General features: G+C 39.5%; 1 protein-coding gene across 1 annotated transcript; it reads left to right on the top strand.

The window, feature by feature from the left end:
• The first annotated feature begins 4,369 nt into the window (after positions 1-4,369).
• LOC146665282 (creatine kinase U-type, mitochondrial-like) lies at positions 4,370-21,207 on the top strand. The gene is made up of 9 exons (XM_085412870.1): positions 4,370-5,629; positions 7,529-7,727; positions 11,586-11,681; positions 11,996-12,217; positions 13,132-13,217; positions 15,579-15,702; positions 16,914-17,048; positions 18,131-18,256; positions 20,289-21,207. Exons 1-9 carry the CDS (start codon positions 5,484-5,486, stop codon positions 20,400-20,402), a joined length of 1,248 nt encoding a protein of 415 aa, XP_085268996.1. The 5' UTR covers positions 4,370-5,483; the 3' UTR covers positions 20,403-21,207.
• The last annotated feature ends 414 nt before the right edge of the window (positions 21,208-21,621 follow it).

Here is a 21,621-nt window from a genome sequence, read left to right as displayed (position 1 = left end):
TGGAAGCTACATATGTATTTTGTGTCTTGTACCTTCTTATCATTTGAGTATTTGCAGGATATAGTCAACCTATTCAGTGAGACAAACTAAAACCTTACCGAACTTTACTCTGCAGGCTTCATTGTCTTTGACTGTCACCATAATAAATAATTTTATCAGCTGCCAGCAAATAAAAGCAAACCTGGTGTTATCTCTTAAGTTTCAAAGGTCACTGCTCTAAAACCATAAAACTGAGGGGTACAAAAAGTAAGGAAGAATGTTCTAATAAATCTATATAATTGACTTCATTTTGTAATCATCTTCTCAGGAGTATATGTTGGTGTGAATGTTATTTATTTTTTTTAATCCTCTGTTAATTGAAATGCTTCGTTAGCTCCTGCAAAGCCCCATAAATGGCACACTTCTTCGTCCTGTGTTTGTGTAGCAGTTCAGATAGCTACCACAAGTAGAAAGTACACTCCACTAGCTTGATCAGCTGTGGCTCAGGGTCCTAGTGTTAAAGTAATTGTGTGCAAAATACTGCCCCTGATGCATCTAACAGATTGGTATTTGTGTGCATGTGTTAGCTGTTAAGGCACGGAACAAAGCTGTATGAACGTGTGTGAAAGGACAAATGTGGTCTGTGTACCAGATGGTTTACTATTTATTTGCTCCTGAAACATTTCCCGTGTTGGCACGTTGAGTGTTACAAAAGAAAAAAAAATCTATTTCTTGTCTTGGCTGTGGTTTTGAAAGCTGGACCCTTTCACTAGTAAAATTCTGAGTATTACTATAACGAATGAGGTCAGAATTCCCTTTGACTGTTTCAGTTTTATGGCCCTTGCTCTGCCACACGTCTGACTTAGCGGTTTATTGTTAATAAGTAACAATTTACTTTTCCTATTGCGTCAAGACAGTATGTCTCGTGTAACCAGGCTTTTCTTTAATGCTGAAAGTGAAGCGTCGTGTATATCAATGTGTTTACAGGGCGGCCCTTAGCGGCTGGAAACACAGTGAGATGGACCAAGGCAAGTGTAGTGGAACAAAAAGTATTCATTTGCTATACAGCTCTCCTTACAACAATTTACTCGTCGAGCTTCTTCACAGTACAATATCAACCCTCCCACGACAACCGGCAGCCTTAAATATGTTCAGCTGTCACAGACTAACCCATTCTTCCACTCAGGTAAATTCTCAAATCCCAACCTTCCACCACAGTATACAATATCTCAATTAGAATACATAAATATATTTCACATTTTTATATTAATAAACATTTCACACTTTAATTTTACACCAAACCCAATATTATATAAAAAAAAAAAAAAAACAAGCACAAAAAGATTCACCACTCTCTCTTTACCAATGGTCTCTCCCGGAACCTTTAAATGGTGTCTGGACCCCTGGGGAAGCGTTTGCCCAAACACCTTGAAGAGGACACAGGCAAGAAAGGTGAGTAATTATATCTTACAAACTCTTATTTGCACCACTTTTATTCCTAGATTTCACTCCCACACATTTGCATTAGTTTTCTTTACTGGTAAGCCTTAATCACAATCTCAGTCACCATGCTTTTCTCCTCACAGACAACCACCACATTCCTTCATTCCTTGACGAGGAGCAGCTGTGCAGGATCTGAAACAAGGCTACCAACTGATTTTAAAATTCCCAATAAATAGTCAATAAATAATTAAACTTCTTGTGTGCAAATGTTTTACTGTGCAAATCCATGCTTGCATTGCAATGCTAAATAAAGTGCTTGATAAGGTGCTTTTAATAAAGTGAAAGGTGTGCTCTAAAGTGCTATTCAAAGGAGCTTGCAAAGAAAGTGCTATACAGATAATATAATATAAATGACTGTAGTAAGGGAGTCCTCTTCCTTACACTCACACAATGTTAAGTCAGTAGTTGTGTCTCTCAGCCGTGCAGAGCTGAGCAAAGGTTGGTATTCCTTCACATAGCAGCCACATACGTTCTTTGATGTAGTTTTCGGGGCCATCACTCAACTGCAGCTTTCTGCTCGTGCCAGGAATGGTGGATTGTTTTGAGCTCTGTACTCTAGCCAGACTTCTCCGCAGCATGAACATTTTTGCACTGTGTCTTGGTGCATTCATATAACCCCTACTTGTAGAAGACTCATTTCTCCCTCTCTCCCACACACAGCTGCTGCCACATGCTTTTTTTTTTTATGTGAATGGGACAGGCCTCGTCGACTTTCCATGGAAGAAAGTCAGTTTTGGAGGGAAGGACTGCTTGAGGCACCTTTGTCTTAAGTAGTCTTTTTTTTATGTTAGATTAGGATTAGATTTTTTTTTCTTTTTAATCCGAATAATTATGTGAAATTTTGTGTGCTTATGTGTTGATGTAAAAAGTCTCAGTTACTTTCATTCTGTTTCAGTCTTAGCAGTAAACTCCATGTCAGGTGAATAGGCTTATATGCAATCAATCTACCACTGTAGTTTTATTTTTTGTTGTTGTTTTTTAAATTAGATTTTTTTCCCCCTTTTTAATCCTGGAGGTAGTTCAATTCAACACAGAAGTACTGCCAGCTTTGTTCCTCTCTAATGGAGTTGTTCTAAATACATCATGGTGCTGTAAACTAATAAATGATCCCATAAGGAAGCTATGTGAACTTTGGTCCCAGTACAGTATGACCACTATTTCGTCTATAATCCAGAGATTACTGAATTATCTTGAGTAAGTAGCTCAGAGTGAATGTAAAAACGGGCTTCCTCTTTCTGACTGTAGCATGAATAGTGTGTGGCACAGATCTGATTTCCATTTCCAAATATTCAAAGACTCACTAAAAAAAAAAAAAAAAAATTATATACAAAAATACCACTAGTTGACAGTTTTGTTTTGGAGACAAAATGTATATATTTTGCTTCCAAGGAGCTAAACTTTCTTGCAGTTGCAGTTAAGCCATAGTTTTCCAGGCTTTCTAAAGGCCTTTTAAAGTTTTGTTGTTTTTTTTATATTGGCTGCTTTATTTATTATCAATCCAGTCTTTGTACTTGACTATTTTCAGAAGAATTGTTGCTGCTGTTCTTATTCTTCTCCTTTATTAAGCCACTTAACATCAAAGCATAAAAACGCACCTAATTCAAGGGATAAATCAGTATTGTCTACACATACCAGACAGCCAAATTTAGATTGTCATTTGACATTTTGTCACTAACAACCAGGTCACAAAACATTTTGTTCCCATTTATTTGCTTGAATATATGAAAATTAGCACAAATTACTCAGTTTGACAGGCAGAAAAAATATTTGTGTGCTAACACAATGAAATCCAAAGAGCTATTAGCTAAAAACCTGGAATATCTCAGCCTAGTGTGCACTGTGCCTTTAAAAAACTCGAGGTAACTGGACAAGTGGAGCACAAAAGAACATGTGATCGGCTTTAACGAAACAATCTACAGCTGATGAACTGTATCTGAAAGTCATGTCCTTATAGAAATAGGAGGGAAATCCAACAAAAACATGGCACAGGACCTGAGAGATGCACCCGGCTCTTCAGTTGATTAATCTTTTGTTGAAGCCTCATAAGAAATGGCCTCAGTTGAAGGGTGGCTGTCAACAAGCCAATGTTAAGGGAAGGAAACATGGAAAAAATGCTGAGGCATGGCAAATTGCACACAAACTTGTACAGTGGTGGAAATTAGTGGCAACATTCTTATGGAATGATCCACGTTTCATCTAAACTGGATGATTAGTTTGGAAAGAGTAACCATCTAAAAATCAACAGCACCTACCTCCAAATGGGGCCATTTTGCAGAAAATCAGTGATCACAATGCATTTTTAGTCATATCTGGTTTCAGAAGTGACCCAGGAGACAATGGGGGGAAAGGGGGAAAAACAGCCAATAGCACTTTTTAAGCATCAGTTACAGTTTTATTTTAACCACTTTTTCTAAAGAATGTTGGCTGTAGACTGATCTTGGTAATAAAATGTCTGTGGGAAGTTGCTCATAGTGTGTATGCACACAGATATGTGACTATGTCAGATCGCTTAGCAGTGAAGAAATGGAAACTGAACTGAGGTCTGGGATTTTAAGGTCAGTGTTGCCATTTTTTTCCATTCATACTTCCACCAGACGAATTCATCTCAGATTCCACGTGAAGAAAAACTGAACATTTTCCCTGTAAGTCACTCTTGACGCATCGCCATGAGGAAGTTGCAGTGAGGTTTTTGCTGGTTTGTTTGTTTTTTAATGGTAGACTGTGAGTGGCTGGAGTAACCTTGTAATCTTATTCCAGACAAAGGCGTTCTGGCTGCTTCTTGTCCTCCGGGTTGAATGAAGAGCGGAGGGAGCGCATCTTGTGTTTGTGTGTGTATGTGTTTGGGGGTTGTGGAGTAGTACTTGGGGTGATGTGAGGCGTTTCAGTGCTGCAGCCCTATTCACCGATGTCCTTCAGTATTCACACCACGCACCGCTCCAACACGGTCAAGTTAGCCCATATAAGCGTGTGTGACTTCCTGCACAGAGCAGATTCCGCCCTTATGGAGAGCTTGTTTTTTTTTTTTCTCTCGCGACATTTGGGTATGCAAGTAAAAATGACATGGGAATAAATGCATGCACGGTGTTTTAGTTGTACATCTGCATTATCTGTCAGGCCCATAGCTGCAATTAAACTGCACAAGACGAGGCAAAAATACCGTCCAAATTCTGATTTGGCGTGCACTGTGACTTGAGGTTCGCTATAATTTTACCTGCTGATGCTTCCTTCATCACTGTGTTGGATTTGGTCGTTAAATAAAATAATTGGTCGTTAAATAGCTGCTGTCTGCACAGCACACAGTCGGTTGTAATCACATTTCTTATGACATCCTGATTTCAGTTATATTTGAAAGGTTTTCACAAAATAATTTGAATGCATTTGACTGAGTGTAGTGCGATATACTGTATTTGACTTTTGTAAAACACTAAAACAAATCTAGTTGGGAGTAATATATTTCATAGGCACTGTTTGTTTCTAATTGAACTCTTTCACAAGAGTGACTAGTAACAGTGTACAACCAGAGGCATTCAGATTGACTTTGATATTGCATGTGGTTCATTATTAAGGTATACAGCTGAAATGACTGCCAGAGTAAAATATAAAAAGCAGTAAACTGAAATCATCATCGTTGCTCCTTGAAAAAAAAAGTATAATTACTATACATTTGATAAAAATTAGAGTAAATTAGGCTAGAGTAAATTAAATATACTGTGAAAAAATGATAAAGTCACATTTGGGGGTGAAGGTTGTGTGTCCTCATTTGCAGGAGGAACATTAGGCGTTTTAATCTTGTGCTTTTATTTTGAAGATGCAGTTGAATTTCCGTTCTCGCCGTGTATTCCTCCATCTTGACGTCGCTGCTTCTCAATCTTACTCCTTTCCATTCCATCACGGGCACTTCTTTACCGACACTCCCGTCCACCTGACCCTCCTTCCCCGTGGCCGTGAAAAAAAAGACCTTTCTCATTTTTTTCAAAACCCAAATACAAGGAGGATAAAAAATGGCAAGCAGTTTCTCGAGAATCCTTTCCTCCAAACGACACATCGGGATCCTGACTTTGGTGGGAGGCTCGGTAACGGCTGGATTTCTCCTCCACCGGGAACATGTTAGCGCCGGAGTGCCTGTTCGCAGGAGGTACCCAGCGAGGTAACGTTTTTTTTTTTCAATACTACAACAACTACACACAAATGTAGCCATTATTTTTAGAAGCATTTAGCATAACTTTATCACATATTTTGTGATGTAATGCACAGATTATTAGTTATTAGTAAAGCAGCGCGAATGCTATGTTTTATATTATTTTTTAGTTTTTTTGTGAAATATTAATATGTTATTAATATCATTGTTTGCATCAACATAATTAAAATTAATCGTGCAAGAGGCAGCATATAGGGATCACGCACAATCCTAACGTCCTTGCAAAAATACTTGGTTCAGTGATGCTTTTTACGTGAAGTAAAATTAGATTTAATATCGCTCATAACCATCGCACGTATGCAACCTTATGTCTCAAATCTCTGCTTCCTTCAGCTATAATTGTGCTCCTTGCACCAGCCTGCAGAGCAGATGGTTTAGCGCCATAAATATAGGTTTCATGCATGCACCCATTGTTATACATGGATACTGGCGGGATCAAAAGACTCGGAGAGGCCGAGGCGGGGTGCGTACGTGTCCCAGTGCACGCCTGCATGCATTAAAAATGCACCACATACACCATATATAGGTTAGTAAATGATTACTGGTATTCTGATATAAAACCCTGCCCACTGTTATACAAGTGGTCACACCTAAAGAGCTCCTGCAGCAGGGGCGTTAACAAGATTGGTTCAGTGGGGTGGCCCGCATGAAATGGGAATATTTAATTATATTTAAATAGAATGTGGAAAATCACCTGGACTATATCATTTACTAATATTTCGACCCATTTTTTAAAAGTAAAAATCATAATCCTTTTTAAGTGATGGTCCCAAAGTTTTCAAATTAGAAGTAGCTAGTGATTATGGTTGAAACCTTGCAGTAATGGTGCAGTAGGTGGTCGTGGTGTGTTGGCAAAAACTGTAGACAGATGTTGGCATTGCTTCCACATACAATAGGGCTCTAGCCAGATCATCCCTTACAGAGGAATAAATATCTGTCAGATTATTGCAATAAAGAAAACATGCTTGTCTTTGTTTTTTAATCCAAGGACATTTGATCGACAAATAATTTTTCTAGTAAATGGTTCTGAACATACAGTTACACATTTACTCCACAGACACAGACTACTATTACGGAACCTGGTTTTTGTCCAATAAAAATGATGTAAAAAATGGTTTAACAATAAATTTAGAAAACATTTGCCTGTTTCATTTTTGCGCTATGCCATAAAAAATATATACACATACACAAAACAATTCTGGAACATAAAGTTGAATTTGCTGGAAAGTCTAAAGGATTGATTGTCTATGATAAAGATGAGTTTGTGAAAGTTTTTTATTTTTGATGTCTTAGCCCTATGCTTTGAGACAAAGTGTAACAAAAACACACACGTTAATTTGTGCTTCTACGGCAGTGCTAATCTTTCAGACTTCTTGGCAACAAGTATTAATTTTTGCTGGTCTTTCACAGCATTTTCTTTTTTTCCCATTAGCGTCTGTGAAAGCCTAAATGTTCATTTGAAAAGCTTGTAGTGTCTAATCTAATTCTGCATCCTCTATCATCATGAAATAAATGGCACTTTTACCATCTCATGAATAGTTGAACATTAACCAAAGAATGCACATTAATGGTACCGCTGTGCCATGTTTTATAGTACAATGCTCGTGTCCTTCTGTGTCTTACATTAGTGGTGTTTTGTTAGCCGGCAGGGTGTTGTATTAGCAGAAAGTCACAGGTTGACACACCAGTCACTTGCGTACGTGCAATGAAAAACAGTTCCTTGAGTGAGTCACTCATTGTGCCCCTGCTCCAAGGGCAAAAAGTAAACCATCGCCTACACTCCTGTAATTTTTCTCTCTCTCCAATAGCAGCACATTCACATATAATCTTTCATTTGTGTTTGTGCAGTGCGGAGTTCCCAGACCTGCGCAAACACAACAACTGCATGGCCAGTAACCTCACACCTGCAATCTATGCTAAGCTGTGTGATAGGGCCACTCCCAATGGTTTCACACTGGACGAGGCCATCCAGACGGGCGTGGACAACCCTGGGCACCCCTTCATCAAGACCGTTGGCATGGTGGCAGGGGACGAGGAGTCTTATGAGGTCAGACGTCATAGTAACTTTTCGACATACAGGCTTCCTTCTGCATACAAAAACAGGGTTTTGGGTCTAATAGGTTTTAGAAAGAATCACAAGGTAACAGAGAATCCTTCCTTATGCGGAAGAAGACTCATTATTATGTACTTGCATATGCAGCTGTCATCGGGACGTATGTCCTCGGGTCTTCACTACCCTGTTAGTGTTCCCACCCTCATTATCAAGTATGTTTTGTGACATTCACACATGCATACACAGAGTATTACAGTGTCACTGAGGCAGGGTTTTTAGCTGGGACATGTCTTTTGGGATGTCTCAATATCTAAAATGAGGATACTTCAGTACATTTTCATTTTAATTGCCTACTTCATTTAGAAGCTACAGAAATATCTTGGAACTGCTGACAGCAGTGTGTGTGTCTTTGAATGTGATATTAACTATGGATCAGGAGAATAATGAGTATTTAATCTGTAATGCTGAAGGTTGCAGGTCAACCATTAGACATTTCTGTTCCTTGTGATTGTGTAAGCATTTTCCTTAAACAATATGAATACATACCTTTGCAATGTATCATATACTCCCAGCTTTTGACATGTGTGGGAGTTTCTTTTGAACACTTCAGGGTATGGCGTTACTGTAACACAACAGAATGTCAGTGACTTCTGGTAAAGTAGTTACTCAATGTTCAGAGACAGAGTCTTTTTAGGATATTTCAGACCCTTCCACTTTTTTCAGTCATAAAATGTTGGCTAGAAGATTGCACTGCAAAAATATCCACACCTTCCTAGTACTGTGTTGGATCCCTTTTTGCCTTCAGAATTCTTAGTCTTAGTTCACAGATTAAACAAGGTGCTGAAAACATTTCTCAAAGCTTGGTCCATATTGATATGATGGGATCACAGAGTTGCAGTAGATAATAATAATAATGGATTGCATTTATATAGCGCTTTTCGGGACCCCTCAAAGCGCTTTACAATTCCACTATTCATTCACTCTCACATTCATACACTGGTGGAGGCAGCTACAGTTGTAGCCACAGCTGCCCTGGGGCAGACTGACAGAAGCGAGGCTGCCATATTGCGCCATCGGCCCCTCTGGCCATCACCAGTAGGCGGTAGGTGAAGTGTCTTGCCCAAGGACACAACGACCGAGACTGTCCGAGCCGGGGCTCGAACCGGCAACCTTCCGATTACAAGACGAACACCCAACTCTTGAGCCACGATCGCGTAGATTTGTTGCTACGCATCCATATTGTGCAACTCCCATTTCATCAGACCGCACAAGTGCTCTTTCTGGTTATTAAGTGATGACGTGTAAACCCTGCTTCCAGGTCCAAACTCCTACTGATACTGTTGTATCGTTAACATGTTGCAGGGCTTTGTATCTTGTTCTGTTTAATCTTAACAAACCCCTAAAAATAATGAGAGATCACTGTTGGGCTCTGTGGGTTTTTATTACAGTGAGGTCAATAAGTATTTGATCACCCTGTCATTTTGCAAGTTCTCTTACTCAGTCTTGGTCTACAATTTTCAGCATAGAGACAGAGAGACTGTGAGAGACAGAATCTAAAAAGAACAATCCGGAAATCACATTATATGATTTTTGAACAATTTATTTGTGAACAAATACTTGTTGACCTCACTGTAGTACTATTCATCTGCTGCAGTTTAAAACCTTACAATGGAACTACAGCCCATCAGCTAACTATTTGCTAGTTTTCTATCTTCATTTAATGTGAAGTGATAGCAGAGCTGTTTGTTTTAGTTTTTCCAAAATTCCTCATTCAGAACATGGTGTATAATGTTTAGATGGAAACCAGTGATCTAACATCTTGCTACCTTCTAACTCGGTTGAACTTCAGAAATTCTATTTTTCATGGATGGTTGGATGTTAAACTTTCTTGTAACACCTGGGAGCACACTAATCATTTTATTAACGGTAAGAGAGTTTAGACAGTTTGGACCCGGAAACGGTTCATGACTTCGGACTTAAGAGACTGATAGGATTGGGATCTGGTAACTGTGGAGGCCATTTGAGTTCAGGTTCGAAATGATCTGCGGTTTGTGATGTAGCATGTTATCCACCTGAAATGATCCATCATAAGATGGATCATAAAGAGATGAACGTGGTCACCATTAATACTCAAGTAGCCTGTGGTGTTTAAATGATCATCAGTTGGTACTCAGGGGCTCAAAGTGTGTCAAAGAAAATATCTCCAGTTTGGTGAGCCTGTGTGAATCATAGCCTCAATTTCCTTTTCTTATCTGAAAGAAGTAGCACCTGGGTTGGTCTTGTGCTGCTGCGGCCCATCTGCTTCAAAGGTGTGATCATGGCTCAAGAGTTGGCAGTTCGTCTTGTAATCGGAAGACGGAATCGGTTCGAGCCCCGGCTCCGACAGTCTCGGTCTCGGTCCTTGGGCAAGACACTTCACCCGTTGCCTACTGGTGGTGGTCAGAGAGCCCGGTGGCGCCCCAATGTAGCTTACCATTACCAGTGTGTGAATGGGTGGATGACTGAACTTGTAAAGCGCTTTGGGGTCCATAGGGACTAAGTAAAGCGCTATACAAATACAGGCCATTTACCAAAGGTTGGACGTGTTGAGAGATGCTCATCTGCTTTTAAAGAGTGGTTATTTGAGTTACTGTTGCCTTACTACCAGGTCAAGGCAGTCTGGCCATTATCCTCATCATTACCAACATCAACAAAGTACTTTCACTCAGAGAACTGCTGTTCACTGGATATTTTCTTTTTTCACGCCATTCTCTAAAAACCGTAGCGATGGTTGGGGGGAACATCCTAGTAGTTCCTGAAATACTCAGCCCGTATTGCACCAATGTTCAAAGTCTCTGAAATCATCTTTTCTCCCCATTTACGGCAGATATAGTTTTAAGTGTAACAACCTTTCACACATGCACATGTGCAGTGTGTCCAGTTTTTCCTTCTAGATCTTTTTAAGCCTTGTCATCAGCTTTGAGCCACCGTTGGGTCTCTTCAAAGATTTGGGGGGGTTAAAGTCTGAGTTTAGGCTGGGTCTCTCAAGGACAGTCAGAGACTTGTCTTGAAACCAATCCAGCATTCTCTTGGCTGTTGTTGTGAAAATTGATCCATTGTTGGTCTCAGGTTGCTTGCACTCTGGATTAGATTTTCTTTAAAAGCTTCTGTGCATTTGGCTCCATTCCTCCTAGCATCTTCTCTGAGTTCTCTCCCCGCTCTCACCTTCAAAGGGTGATGCTGCCTCTACCATGCCTCACTACTGAAGTACCGATTAGATTTATTCTCATAGAGGAAATCCCCTCTTCCACTAGTTAGTTGAGTGATGTTAGGTATCCAAGTGTATTGTATATTTTTCTTTATCAAATGGTCAGAAATAACGCAGCAATTCAAATATTTTACTGACTGTGCTGTAAATGGGCCGATCAGACTTAAAGGCATATCAGGTGCTGTAAAAATGTGCTTAAGTTACTGTTTAGAGCTTGTTTTATGGTAATTAATGCTAGTGAACATAAACTGATTCGAACAAGCTAATCAACTGCAACATGCATTTTGGAAAATGTATTACCTGCTTTATCAACAAATGACAACAAAATAACAATGATTATATTACTTTAACTTTATCAACTCAATAATTCATGTGACTCAATTTCACTAATAAATGACCCTAATTGTTCGCTCTACTTGGCTTATCAATCACTCCAGACCAGGCATAAGAAAAATCTTTTTTAATTATTCCTTTTCATTGTTGCTTATTTTAAATGAGCAATAATAAATATTTAAAGGTGGAAAAAATAGACTTTTAAAATGAACTCATTAGTAAACCTTATACATGCAATGTCTGAGTATTCTTTATTCCTTTTTCTGGTTTAGGTATTTGCAGACCTTTTGGACCCTGTGATCAAGGAAAGGCACAATGGCTATGACCCCCGCGTCATGAAGCACCCCACTGATCTGGATTCTAGCAAGGTATTACTAACACTGACAGTGCCTGAAGTAGTATTTTACTCCGTGGGCTGGGTATTTGAAAGCAAAATTTGCAAAAAGCATCAAAAAATTAAGAACTACTCATTTTACTCTAAATATGTACGTTTAAATTGTGAAGGCAAAGTGCCTAGTTAGATTTCTAGCTCTCTTTATATACTACAATAACCAGTCTAGAGAAGTATAAAATTCTTCCTCCTCCTCACCTCTTATTTCTTTCACTGTTTTTTTTTAAAATACATTATATGATCTGATTTACCTGCACAGGTAGCCTTAAACCTCCCCCATCTTTGTTTCAGATCCAGTCAGGTCATTTCGATGAGCGATATGTGTTGTCGTCCAGGGTGAGGACAGGCCGCAGCATCCGCGGCCTGAGCCTGCCACCCGCCTGCACCAGGGCAGAGCGCAGGGAGGTGGAGAGAGTGGTGGTGGATGCCCTGTCTGGCCTGAAGGGTGACCTAACAGGGAAGTACTACAGTCTCACCCAAATGACAGAAAAGGAGCAGCAACAGCTCATTGATGTGAGTGATGACGTCGTGCTGTTGACTCATTTGGAATTTGCATTTGGAAAAAGTCAAGTTTTAGCTACCTCTGCTCTCATTTAATTATTTGTATATTTGTCTTAGAAAAAACATCCTGTAAGTTAATGTATACAATTTCACATTGGAAACCAAAGTTATACTAAAGCATTATATTTTATTTACTACATTTTACAGGTGTTCTATAAGGAAAGATATATTTTCAGTGCCATTGTCTGTTTGCTTGTCTTTTAGCAAGTGTACTTACCAATAGAATTGCATCAAACTTGGCAGAAAGACGAAGCAAAAGAATAACCCATTTCATTTTGGTGCAGATCCAGACTAAAATTGCAAAACTGATACTTGGCCTTGGCAGAGGATGCATTCTCTCATTTTTGTACTTCATATAGTTAGCCTGAAAGAAAAGATCCGTCAGTTGATCACATATTTATAAGCTGGAATTTTTTAGCACACTTAACCAGAAAACTCTGGGCCATCAGCTTAATGTTTCTTTGTTATGTTTAGCCTGTTGTTGATGTGATTACAATTCCACTACGTGACCTACAAGAAGAAAAAATAAAGAGAATTTTATCACATATAAGCAGGAGTGGGCGTGTTGTGGTTGACACAGCATTTTTCTCCTCACAATGAGAAAAGATCAGAGTATTGAATTCTCAGGTCTACCTCATTGTTAATGGCTCCCAGCATGCATTTTAGTGATGGAAATAGCAGCAAGAACTCTTGATTGAATGTTGGGTTAAGGTTATTGAGTTGATTGAAGATATTATTTCTAATGTTCTGATGTTGTTTATATTTGTAATTAGTTCTAATTTCTTGATCCCATTTTGTTTTCTTTACCAACAAACACTCTGGACTTAGCTGAGTATAAATCATCCTTTTTTCTGTATTTCCAACAGGACCACTTCTTGTTTGACAAGCCGGTGTCCCCCCTCCTCACGTGTGCAGGGATGGCTCGTGACTGGCCAGATGCCCGTGGTATTTGGTAAGTGGATAAGGCTGGTAAACAAAACTTCTTCATCTGTTAATTCCAGAAATAAAGAGATCCTAAATACCTTGGTAAAGGTTCATGTAGGTCAGAGAGGTCAAACCTGTTTTATATTATGGGCCAAATAACATGTCCCACTTTGACCTGAGGTGGACCAGAACAGTGAAACTCCCCTTTCTGTCAGAATAAAGACGTTTAACTACACATTTAATCTCTGAGCTATCATAATATACCAAAAAAGAAGTGCAACAACAGTATATCTCACTTTTTCTACATGATAAAGAAATGCTGCTGTAGTAAATGAAAAACATCTGCCAGCGGGACTCTATGGGCTTAAACTGAAATAAAAAGTAAATGTGTTAAACAATAGTGAAAGTTTTATTATCTCATTGCACAGAATGCCGTCTAATTACAAAACAGAAAGTTTTTGTTAATTCACAGAGAATACCCTTTTTTCCCCTCTGTGCATCCACTGTAAAAAACAGAAATTTGTATAGGAGATACACAGAACAGAATTTTTCTGCCATTTGATCTTTTTTGTCTGATCTTTAATTACTTTGGTGTAGTATGATTGGACTTTATCAGGCAGAAAAGCTGCAGAATGTATTGAAATACAGTTGTTTCAAAAAAGATTGCCCTATTTCACATTATCTAGGGGGGTCTAGTGGGCCGGACGGCGTCTTTGCCGCTGCGATTCTGGCCTGTGGTCCTTATGTTTTTTACCCCTGATTTAGATCATTGCTGTGTACTGGATTTACACAAGGCGCTGCTGATGGTTGACTAATCTTGTATTTATATTTAAGAATAACATTTTCTTCTTTTCTGAGGGATGACAGTGATGCAGTGTTTGGAGGTGACCCACTATGATATTTAATTAACGTTTTTCTTTACTGCTACAAACTGGAAGTGGGTCATACAAACAGTTATGTAACGTGTTTCTCCCAAGTGAGGCCACTCTTTTAGTCCTTAATGATTAGTTTTCATATTTAACAGTTTTCTAAATAAAGAAGGGCCTTTTTTTGTCTTTGTTTTTGGCGTTTCTCCGTCACTGATCCTTGGTGGAGGTGTATTAGCAATGCGGAAAATGCTCCCTCAGCACTGAGTTTCAGCATGTACTCAGGAATAACCCAGTGCAACGTGTCAGCCAGCCAAAATCAATCACCAGCCTCCCTCCTCTCTCCCTCTGCCAGCCATATCAGCCAACCTGTCCTCAGCTCTCCTTAATAATTCACCTTCACGTCATTCCTTCATCATCTCTTCTTTCAGGAGCTCAGCTTTCTCTTTTTCTGGCTCTCTGATCTTTTCTTTTTTTCACTAACCTTATGTTCAGCTCTGCTGTGAATCGTTTTGCTTATTTTTTAATCCTTTTTTGCTTCTGTTCCGTGTTCTTTTTCTTCCTTTTTATTGCATCACTGTATTCTCCTTCTCTCTCTCCCTACCCTTTTTAAATGTCTGCCACCATTAAGGTAATAAGCACAGAGAAAAGACTACCTCACAGTAGTCTTATGCGTTGACTTAAAATTTTATAACATTATGCATGAAAAGTTGGCACTTCTAATGACTCATACTGTGTGAGCCTTTCTATGAGGGAGTCTTTTCTTGAAGTGACGTGTACAGTAGGTCATGTATAGTTGGTACTGAACATTAGTATATAGAATATATATTCTCCGGAGTACAATCAGTGTGCACTTTGTAATAGCTTTAGACAGTCTTCAGTCTGGAATAGGAACATGCATCTGTGCAGTCGTGGTTATATCTTCAGAAGTATAAATATTAATGTGAATAAACACTTGTTTGTATCACTGACAGGCTTGACTCTTTATCAGGTAGACTTTACTTTCTTTTATCTGTTTAATAACATGTCTGCTTTCTTTAGTGTTTCATTGAAACCTTGACAAAGCGGTAGTAAAAGACTTAGGGGTGAGGGTTCAGATAATTAGATAATCGTAATAATGGTCAGATAATTCTCCAATTTGAAACATAGCATGTTCAAACTTTATAAAATAGACTCAATATTTTATTCCGTCTGATTAAGAGTGAATGAGGCCATAAACTCGTCAGGAAAGTGTTTAAAGAGGTCAAGACTGAAGGCTGTTTTCCTATAAATGTCTATAGGACCAAAGGTCTTCTTTACAACCATAGCTATCATAGTTTGGAGGCCTTCAGGTAGAATGCAGGGTTAAGGCACCTCTGGATCGGCTTTATTTTCCAGCCCATAACCATTTGGGGTTTTTGTTTTTTTTTACTGTCTATAGTCTGTCCACTTCTGTTTTATATGCTAGTGCAATTACAGAAACTGGGCAACCATCAACCACAAACATGAATACTGTATAATCTATGTCCTTAATCTATGCGCAGGCACAACATTGAGAAGACATTCCTGATTTGGGTCAATGAGGAGGATCACACAAGAGTCATCTCTATGGAGAAGGGAGGAAACATGAAGAGAGTCTTTGAGAGGTTCTGCAGAGGCCTGAAGGAGGTAAGACTGTGTTTGTGTATGCAAGGGGATAATTTGAAACAGCTTAAGGAGAAAAGAACTAAATAGAGAATTTGGGGAGTTGAGCAGGCATGGTGTTTTTCTCCGTTGTGATCTCTGTGCAAATGTGATCCTGGACCATAAGAAATTACTGCCAGCAAATCTGATACACTGCACGATGTTGGCTGTGTGTGATTTAATAAAAGTATTGGATATTAAATTTGATAATGGTAAACTGTGGGTCTGCTGCAGTTTGATGGCTTTATGGATTTAATAAACCTGGCAAGATAATTAATACAGTCTAAAAGCATCACTGTAGAGAATGCTTACAGAATGGAAAAAACTGCTTACACTAGACTTTGACTTCACATGTTGACAGATGCCCAAAAATGGTTGGGCAAACATAAACTGTTTATGTCCTGATGCATACTCATTCGCCCAGGTAAGGAAAGAGGATGTACATGTCATCCTGTCCAGGAAGTATATGTTCCCATAATGAGGGTTTACACATCCTGAACAGGGAGGAACACTGAGTGGGGAGATTTACGTGAAAAGGGAACGACCATCTCTGAATGAAGCAGGGGGGCCTAAGGGTACTTATTTCACCATCTTACAATGCTGTGATTCCAGCCATTCCTCAACTCTGTGAATGGTACTCATGGCCATTGATCAGTGGTTGTTGATCAATGGTCATGACAATTTCCATATTAATCATCAAGAAACTGATCTCACAGCATGTTGTTTGCCAGTGGTGCTAGTTTCAGTCAGTCTGCAGAGGTACTTTTTATAAGGTTGGAGAAACCTGCAGTCAGCTGAGACTGAAGAAGTCAGACAGCGAGCTGAAACAAAACGTTTCCCCCACTGAAAACACCATGTCCAGATGAATACAATCAACTTTTTGGGATAAACTGTTTATCCAAAAGCAGGCCAAATTCCCCTTTTGAGAAAGCACTAAAGACAAGCAATACAACATCTGGGGCTTTTATGTACTAAATGTGTGACGGCCCTCAACAGCAGTCCTTGGCTCTACATTAGCACTGGGTTATCTGTCATTCCACTCCCACCAGAGTTCATTGAACAGTTATAGAAGTTGAGCAACTCGCTATTCTTTTCTTGTCAGCCACAAAATATGAAAACTCAAAGGTGTGGCAGTTATTGCAGTCTGGGAGTGAAACACACTCACTGTCTTGTTTGACTCCATATTCCTCTGTTAGGTGGAGCGTCTGATCCAGGAGAGAGGCTGGGAATTTATGTGGAACGAGAGGCTTGGTTACGTCCTTACCTGCCCCTCAAACCTGGGCACAGGACTGAGGGCCGGTGTCCACGTCAAGCTGCCCCTGCTGAGCAAGGTGAGTTTAATGTTTGTAAAGAAACTCCATACGTTTGTTTCCATACATGTGTTTTATTGGGTTTTGGGGTCACATTTAAAGCACAAGATTTGCACTGTGTGTGGCTTTTTAAAATTAAGCTAGCAAGGATTTCCCGAGTGCCGTTAAACAGACTCAGGACATTTTAGCACATCTTCATTATGTTACATTATTCATTTTGTTCACAAAAAACAAAAACTATCAAAAATTATTAACTCGTTGTCTGATGTGTACCTTTTTTTGCTCAATAACAGCCTCCACTTTTTGTTGTAGTTTTCCACAAGTCTCACATGTCTCCTGAGCAATCCCAAACAACTGTTCTTTGATGAATCTCTCAAGCTCCTCTAGATTTGATGGTCTTCTTCCACCGATCTTGGTCTTCAGTTCATTACAGATTTTTAATGGGAATAAAGTCAGGGCTTTGAGCAAGCCAGTCAATACCCTTCACTTTGGTCTTCTGGAGGTAGTTCTTCAGCAGGAGCGACATGTTTTGGGTCGTTGTCAAGTTGGAAGACAACGCAACGATCCACAAGCAATTACTACTTGAAGTTTTCTTGCAAAATCTTCTTTCTTCATGTTTCCTTCCACCTTGACAAGATTCCCACTTCCCACAGCATAATACTCCCATCTGTGTGTTTCACTGTGGGGATGGCGTTCTCTTCTCCAGAATTAAGTTTCCTGTGCATGGTTCTAGCGATTGTCTTCTTTGAGACTACAGTTCCTGACTTGGCTAAGTCATTCATTCATGTCTTGGGAGTTTTTCTGGGGTTTTTAGACACATCTCTCTTGTTCTTCTTTCCAGAGTCTTTGAAATCTTTCACTTCCTACCTCTGCAAGGCTTGTTCTGCGCTGTGTTGCTCTCTGTGAATTTGTTGATGATACTTCACTCTTCTTGACACTTTAAAACACCTTTGATAACTTTGGATATCCATCGTCTGCTTTGTGAACATCATCAATTCTTTTCTCAAGTCTACAAAAGGAATCTTTAGATTAATTCACCCTTAATAATATTGTGGTTGGTGATTTGAAACGGCGTGAAATAACACCTTTCTGCTTCATCCCAGGATCCTCGCTTCAGTAAGATCCTGGACAACCTGCGTCTGCAGAAGCGAGGGACAGGCGGTGTGGATACTGCAGCTGTGGGTGGTGTATTTGACATCTCCAACCTAGACCGCCTGGGACAGTCTGAGGTAGGGTAAATGAAGTGTGTGGCTACGTCCCTAACCTTTAAGTACACCGCAGATATTACCTGTCAAGCCGTTTTTCCAGGTGTTGTTCATTAACCACAAATACCTCGATAAATTATCCCGGGATAAGCAAAGACAATGCTTTCTCAGTGAGGCTAAAAAAAAGCTAACCATCTTAACCGTGTTACCTAGAAAATATGAGCACAATGTAAACTGTTGCTAAACAAATATTTGGTGAGTCGGATTATTTGGAGTACAGTTAGTACTCCAAGTAAGTATAGCTGGAGCTATTTTTCACAACTGCAAAAGCATAAGAAAAGCTTCTTGTTTGGCCTGTACATGTAATCTGTCTCCGTTATGTCCTTGGCCTCAGCGTCACATGGGTACAGTACAATAGAGGAGCTCTCTATTGTGGTGAGTGCATGGTTGTGTGTTTTATTCTGATGACATCAGAGGAGGCGGGGGCTCTTTGTTGTTTCTGGGTGAAGTGCAGTGTACAAATTAGCCTTCAGTTTGGTACAGATTAAGAATCACTCATCTAATTTTCTTTCTTTAAAATATTGTCTGATTATTGAAAGGCTTGGAAGCTGACCTCCAAGGGTGGAGTCAGTGAGTTAAGGAAAGAGAAAATCTGAATAAGGATGGAGGAATGAGAGAATTGTGAGCAGCTGGGGAAAAGTGCAGGAGGACTACAAGGAGGTGTTCCTCTTTAAGCCCATGTTAACAAATACAGATTTCAGTCTGATATGTTGGTGCCTTTTAAAACACTCAAGGTCACCTTATAATGCAAATAAAATAAACATTAAAATCACAAACCTGTGCAGAAGTCTGAGGAAGTAAAATTAACTCGATGCTTTTTACCCCTCAGTCATAAAAGGCTGACGGAGAATTAGACGCAAGTTCATTAGTGTGATAACACAAAAACAAGGCCACATAGGAGTTTGAAGTTCATACCACGGGTGCTTCGACTGAGCCTTGGACAAGGTCAAAGGTCAGGTTTTCAGAAAAGCTTATGAATGAGATAACATGAGACCAAGGCGACGTACGATTTTGAAACTGATACCATAGATGTGTCTAAGTATTGTTGTTGTTGAATTAATATGATATAAAATACAGAATTTAGAAATACTAAATAAAATAAATATTTAGTAATCCTCATTTTAATTAAAAAAAACAAACAAACAGTTCTGCGGGTACTTGAAAGTTTCTTGTTAGTTTTTAGGCCCTCAGCAGGTTGTAATTTGACACAGACATGACACCACTGTGAGGACACTGCTGTGTGACACAACAGAATAGAAACTATCTATCAGGACAGGCTGAAGCTATCCCAGCTGCATAGGGTGAGAACACAGAGACAAACAAATTCATGCTCACAGCCACTTTGGAACCACATACTAACCTAATGTCTTTGGACTATGGGAAGAAGCCTGAATACCTAGAGAGAAGCAACACAGACATAGGATTCAAACCCAGGTCCTTCTTGATGCGAGGTGACCGTTCTAACCACTGTTGCATCGTCCTGCTGTGAAAATATATAGATATTTCTGGGTTGTGTGTTATACATCAGCCCCTGTGAAGATTTGAGAAGTGCCTGTTTTTGAGGTGGGCTGTACTTAGCACTAGAGGAGGCACACATTCTGCGTCTTAACTGAGCCATAAGACAGAATCAACAAGAGTACAGGCTGCTTGTATTTATATCTGCTCATCCTTATTTGGTAGGTGGCATTTTGGTTGTGAAGGGTTTGTTTATAGCTGCAGACTGTTTTGTATCTTCAGCCTCTGACAGCATTCAAAGAAAAAGCTGTTAGAAGTACCCTGTATTAGGCTTTCACTATTTTATTTGCTTTAAGATACAAATGTTTTCTGGTCATGTTAATAATTTCTGTCTTGTGTGGCTTACCAAACACAAATGTCACTTGGCTTTGACCTTGATAAAATTACTCTTCCTTATTGCAAAAATAGTGTCTACTTTTTATGTTCTGTGCACTTTCCTGTTCACTTTTATTACTAAAATGTGGCATGTTCATCCTCTCAGGTCCAGCTGGTGCAGACAGTGGTTGATGGCGTCAACTACCTAATTGAGTGTGAGAAGAGACTGGAGAGAGGACAGGACATCAAGGTGCCCCCACCCATCAAGCTGTCCAAGTAGACACTGATCCCTCACCTCCCCACACAGACCTCTGGGCACACACACATGCACAAATTCCTCTCGCTCTCTGTGCCCATAGATATTACAAATATCTATTTCATCGCCTCATTTATTACTACTAATTACACCATCCCACCCCACAGCATACCTCTCTAGAATATAATCTCTTTATATTAGATGTAGCTTCAGGCTCCCAGAACTGCTTTGGGCCTAAGTGAGTGAAGCCTACTGCAGTAAATTCAAAGTTTGATTTAAGCTTAAATCTAAATCCTGCTCTAAGATAGCAGTGGATACGAATAAGGATGCACAAATTATGGGGCTGTTATAAGATGCCCTTTTCTGCATGGCCCAACATCTCTGGCTCTCCTATCAAAGCACTCCTCAGCCTGCCCAAACCTGGCTTACTCCCTTCCTGTCGCATGTCCTGTACACACATCCCCTTTCCTCTCATCTCTGTAGTTTCACTGTTCATGCCTATTAGCTAGTGCTTGTGTAGTTCATCCATCTGTGCTCACCGTGGAGGGTGGATTGTGTGTACATAGTTTACTTTAACTGTTCTGAAGTGGTTTGAATGTAGACCAACAAGCTGAAGACAGAAGACCCATGTGTTCTCCGAATGAGTGGGTTGTTTGGTGACATGCTGGTGTCAGATTATAATTCACACTGGTCCAGTTAAGCTCTGTACTGTATGCTACTGAAGCAATATCATTTGAGTTTATAACTGAATGTCACGCTCTAATGTCTTTTATTAAAGAAATCATCTATTTAACAGTATTTGCTCCACTGTCTGACTCTTATTTTTTTATGTTTTTTGGGTCCTATGTGAGCTAAATGCAATTTCTTTGGTGTTTTCTACCAATATGAATCCAGAGCTTTGAGTAACCATAGTAACCAAGCTTGCGTGGCATGATTTCTATCAGTGTGGTTGCATAGTGTCATGTGACAATGTTTAGTTGGAAGCATAACAAAACTGTATTATGTTTAAGAGGTCAGTACACGGGGTTCATATTCTCACATGGAGCCCAGACCTGGAAAACAACAATGAGTGATTAAATATTTTAGCTCACCTGCAGGAACTTTGATTTCAAAGAGATGGTATAATGGGGACAAAAGAAATCGTATTAAGTAAAATTCAAGTTACATTAATATGAACTGTTGAAAGACCCGCTCGATAAATGTGTGTTAGAAAATATGGCTGCCCGTTAACAATTTGGCATTT

The sequence above is a fragment of the Rhamphochromis longiceps genome, linkage group LG7 (genome assembly GCF_057381845.1).
Source record: "Rhamphochromis longiceps isolate RC_006_pf linkage group LG7, R_longiceps_female_GT1.1, whole genome shotgun sequence".
Taxonomy (NCBI): domain Eukaryota; kingdom Metazoa; phylum Chordata; class Actinopteri; order Cichliformes; family Cichlidae; genus Rhamphochromis; species Rhamphochromis longiceps.
Note: the sequence above shows the minus strand (reverse complement) of the source record. Positions and strands in the feature narration are given on the sequence as shown.